Raw genomic sequence first — 4,678 nt, 5'->3', positions numbered from 1 at the left:
ACTTAGAAAACCCTAAAGACTCAGCAAGAAAACTATTGGACGTAGTTGACCAATTCAGCAAAGTAGCAGGATACAAGATCAACACAAAAAGATTTTTGGATGCATGTAAATTTCTTATTATCTTCTTTAAATTGCTTTAAAGGGAACAACTTCTTAGTTTGAGGCAACATGGTTTCTATTTCTCGTGGGACTTGTACCATTGTACTTGTAGTATTGGGAACCCTCGTCTGGGGAGCATTTGGTGGCAAGGCCACACTTCTTGACATAAATCACTGGATTTCTCAGGGAGACCTGGACCTTTGATCTCAAACAGCATGGAACAGCTCATTGAACTGCCACAGAATTTTCTTTCTGCTTTTTAGTACTATAGGCTCCCAGTTGAATGTTCTGGGCACTCTCTAAATTCTTTTCTCACTTCCGTATTAGAATACATACAGACCATGTGTAAAGAACAAAGTGTATATTTATCTGAGAGGTTGCAGAACATTCAGGCAAAGAAATAAGATGGAAAAGATATACAGATAATAAACATTTAACTCTTGATGCTTGACATAAATTATAAGTATTTAAATTCAAATGGATTAAAAAAATAGACAAACATAAAATTTCACAAATGGATTCAGACAAACCAATTCAATCACTTTTCAGCGACATGGAAAGAGGTTCAGATTCTTCTGTCCGGAATGATAACATCTCTTCAAATTCAAGAGAACAAAGTATATAGGGGATTTTAGGGCCTATCATCTGTTTTCTCAGTGCTTTTCTTTTTAAGTGTTTCTCTTTTATTTTTGCATTTTTTTAGGTAGATAACTGATGCTTTTGAGACAAAGTCAGCAGAGAGTCAACAACCAATAAGCTACATTAGAGAATGGGCTCCATTTGTTCTTTCCTGTTAGGTGTTAACCGAAGTGGAGTGGAGAAATGTCCCCCTCATCAAGTTCTTTCCTTTTTTTACTTCACTTGGTACTGAGTATCTCTCTGCTTCTATCTCTCTGTGGCACACACACACACACACACACACACACACACACCCCACTTATAACCATGGCCTAGTTTAGGTACACCTTAGTGTCCAGGGTGACATCATTGCTCTTAAGTACTTTGGAGAGGTCACTAACAGTAGACTTTCCCATCAAAATATATCTTTTAATTTCCTGGCTGCTAGGCCAGGAGTGTTGATTATGGAGCCAAGCAAACCAAATTTGTGAACAATCTCAATCTCTTCACCATCTATAATGATGCTGCCAATCGACCCAGTGGTGAGAATCTGTGTTTCCTTGATGTTGAGCTTCAATTGATATTGAAGGCTGTATTCCTTGACTTTCTGCAGCAAGGATTGCAGAACCTCCTCAATTTCAGCAAGCAGGGTTGTGTCATCTGCATAATGCTTATTGTTGATGAGTCTTCCTCCCATTCTGGTGCTACATTTCTCCTCATAGATCCCAACCTTCTAGATAGTCTGCTTTGCACATATATTGCATAGAGATACTCCAAAGTACTGAAGAGCAATGGTGTCACTCTGGAGACTAAGTTGCGGCTGATACAGGCCATGGTCTTGGCATTCATTTTCTATGTGTCAGAGAGATGATGGACAATGACTAGGGAAGATAGAAGGAGAATTGATCCGTTTGAGTTCTAGCATTGGAGAAGAGTATTGAATATACCATTGACTGCTAATAAAATGAACAGCTTAACCCTGGAGAGGATTAAACCAAGCTGCTCCTTGGAGGCAAGTATTCTAAAGATTTTTCTGATATATTTTGGACAAGTTTCAAGGACAGACCAGTCCTTTGGAGAAGGATGACACACTTGGGAGGGCAGAGGGATAGGGCAGGAGAGGAAGATCCTCTATGAGCTGTATTGATTGAGTGACTGGAATAATGAGGTAGAGATTGGCACAGGTCAGAGCAGGGTTTCAGGTTTGTACATAGGGTCAATATGAGTTGCAGGCAATTTGACAGCACATAACAACAGCATGATAATATAAAATTATTTGATTCAATGCTCTTTCAACGAGGTATGTGTCTCAATGAAAAAAATGGACATGGCAGGAAGAGTTACAAGCATACTCATGTACATCATGTTGTTAACACCATTGTCTGTGTTAGCCAATAGATGGAAGCAATCTTTGTATCCCTCAAGGCATAGGTGGGTAAATAATTATGACACAAATACACTATGAAGCACCCTTAAAAGGTAATGAAGAATTTGATAAATAGTGAGATATGGATTACTCTAGGGAAAAGAAGCTTATTTAGCTAAGTTATCACAAAGCGAAATATATGAGACCACTATTGTGAATAGTTAAGGAAAGGTTTCCACACAGAAGGAAATATTCTTTGATGGTTAACAGGAATAGGAACGGAGGTGGATGGGAGATAGAAGTTAGTACACTGATAATCCACTTTCCTCAATGCGATTCCAACTCGTGGATACTCTCCTGGGGTTCTGAGGCTGTAAATATACAAGAGGAGCCAGCCTTGCCTTTTTCTTTCCACCAATATTTCAGTCAGCAGCTCAATTATGCATTATGCAATTACATATTCCTAATTAGATGATAAACACTTATAAAGTTAAATGAAGAGAAGGTATATTAAAAAATGGAATAAACACTCTAATACTAGTAAAACTGAAAAAAAAAACACAAACTCAAGACTTGCTCAGGTTACAGTCAAACTCTATGTTATATAACAAAAGACTCTGTTTTCTCCGGAAACCGTATGAACCTGGAGAGAGGATGAAAAGCAGGAAAGTGTCGAGGACTTTCCTTCATAGGGTCGCTATGAGTCCCCTGCGACTCGACGACACTTAACAACAACAACAACAATCTATGTAAGGAGATGAAAAGATGATTAATTTGGAAAGGAGAAAGGAATTACACTCATCCTCTTACATACATTTGATGTCAATATGCCTCAGGATAGAAGCGCACACTGAAAATATGTGCATAGAAATAGTGAAGCCACCAGGGCGCACCATAATGTTAGCTTCTTCACCTTGACCAGAGGCGGTAAGGGAATCTGTTTCTGGTCTAGTTCCTCAGGGCCATAGTCTCTGGAGTTTTTCTAGATATCACATTGGTAGGTATTTAATGGTGTCTTAGAATCTTGCTAGTGATTTTCTAAAATGTAAGTAATGGCCTTTACCTGTATGGGAAAAAGATCAATGAAGAACACTGTTTTTGCAATGAAACAATTAGTCCATAATAGTAGTCCTGCCCATTAAGCCCAAATTAGGTCCTGTTGAGGAGAATACAAATAGATGTCTTCTGTCTACTACTTCTGACCACTAGGAAAGAGTTCAGATAAGAACATAGTGAAGGGACTGTGAGATAAATCAGAAAGAAACTAAAAAAAACACAAATGTGATCAGATTACTTTTCCGATAGATATATGATAGACAGTCATCAACCTGATAAAAATTCTTTGAACTCATCCTAGTGGTTCATATTTTAGGCAAACAAGTATAATATGAAAAATGTCTACCCACTTACAATAACCCACTATTCAAGACCAAAATGATCGGAGGTGCTGAGATATAAAACTTAGAAGGCAGGAAGAGAGAGAATAGAAAGATGAACAGAATCCAGGATCACACGAGAGAGTTGAAAGTGTGCATTTACAAGATGGGGGTTTTCATTAATGTCACAAACAAAACATAGAAAAATTACTGAATGGAACGTAAACTTGCTCTGTAAACTTTCAATAATTTGATTATTTAAAAAAATTAAAAAAGAAACTTTTCCCCCCCAGAATGGTATCATTAATCTTCCCAATCCTCCTAGAACACTCATGTCTGCTCTGGGCTATGGACACACAAAGTCAAGCTACTCCATGTCTTGATACTATACAGGAGGAACACATGCAAATAGAGCCTTTTCTTCTACTTATAAAAAGCAGCCCAAGCCCAACCCTGAAGTTCTGGAAGAGGAACCTCAGAACTCAGAATCTCTGGTGTCCTTAGTCAAGAATGAGGGTTGAACACAGACAAATCGCTATGTATCTTCTTAACTGGATTTTCCTTGTTGCTACTATAAAAGGTAATTTTTTTAGAGAGCAAGTGTATCTAAATAGGATGACTGAAATAATACACATGTGTAATTATTTTCCTGATCTGAATGTCACTGTGTTTCCAGGTGTCCAGTGTGAGGTGCAACCGCTCGAGTCTGGGGGAGACCTGAGGCAGCCTAGGGGGTCTCTGAAGCTCTCCTGTGCAGCCTCTGGATTGCCCTTGAGTAGCTATCACATGAACTGGTTTCGCCAAGCTCCAGGGAAGGGCCTGCAGCGGGTATCACATATTACTGCTGATGGTAACACACACTACGCAGGCTCCATGAAGGGCCGATTCACCATCTCCAAAGATAATGCCAAGAACACACTGTATCTACAGATCAACAATCTGAGAAATGAGGACACAGCCATGTATCACTGTGCAAGATACACAGTGAGAGGAAGTTAGTATGAACTCAGACACAAAGCTCTCATTGAGAGCCAAGAGCACAGGATGCAGATCCAGTATAAGGTGCAGATGTAGGTTGAAGGTGGTTAGGGTTGTGACCTGGGCATTTGCCATCTGACCATTTTCCAAGGAAATATTCACATCTCTCCTTTCCCCACCTCTCTCCCCTCCTCTCCTTTCTCCTCCCTCCTTTGTCCATTCTCCATCTCCCCTTTTATCC

At 39.4% G+C, this 4,678-nt stretch overlaps 1 protein-coding gene across 1 annotated transcript in view; it reads left to right on the top strand.

The window, feature by feature from the left end:
* The window catches only part of LOC102864803, a 12,851-nt gene extending 8,393 nt beyond the window's left edge, over positions 1-4,458 (top strand). Inside the window, exon 3 of the mRNA XM_006882370.1 lies at positions 4,136-4,458. Within this exon, the coding sequence (XP_006882432.1) occupies positions 4,136-4,458 (323 nt within the window). The remainder of the gene's footprint in view (positions 1-4,135) is intronic.
* The last annotated feature ends 220 nt before the right edge of the window (positions 4,459-4,678 follow it).

The sequence above is a fragment of the Elephantulus edwardii genome, unplaced genomic scaffold, assembly GCF_000299155.1.
Source record: "Elephantulus edwardii isolate Elephantulus edwardi_28Jun2011 unplaced genomic scaffold, EleEdw1.0 scaffold00019, whole genome shotgun sequence".
Lineage (NCBI taxonomy): Eukaryota > Metazoa > Chordata > Mammalia > Macroscelidea > Macroscelididae > Elephantulus > Elephantulus edwardii.
The sequence above is the reverse complement of the archived record's forward strand: the minus strand, read 5'-3'. Positions and strand labels throughout refer to the sequence as shown.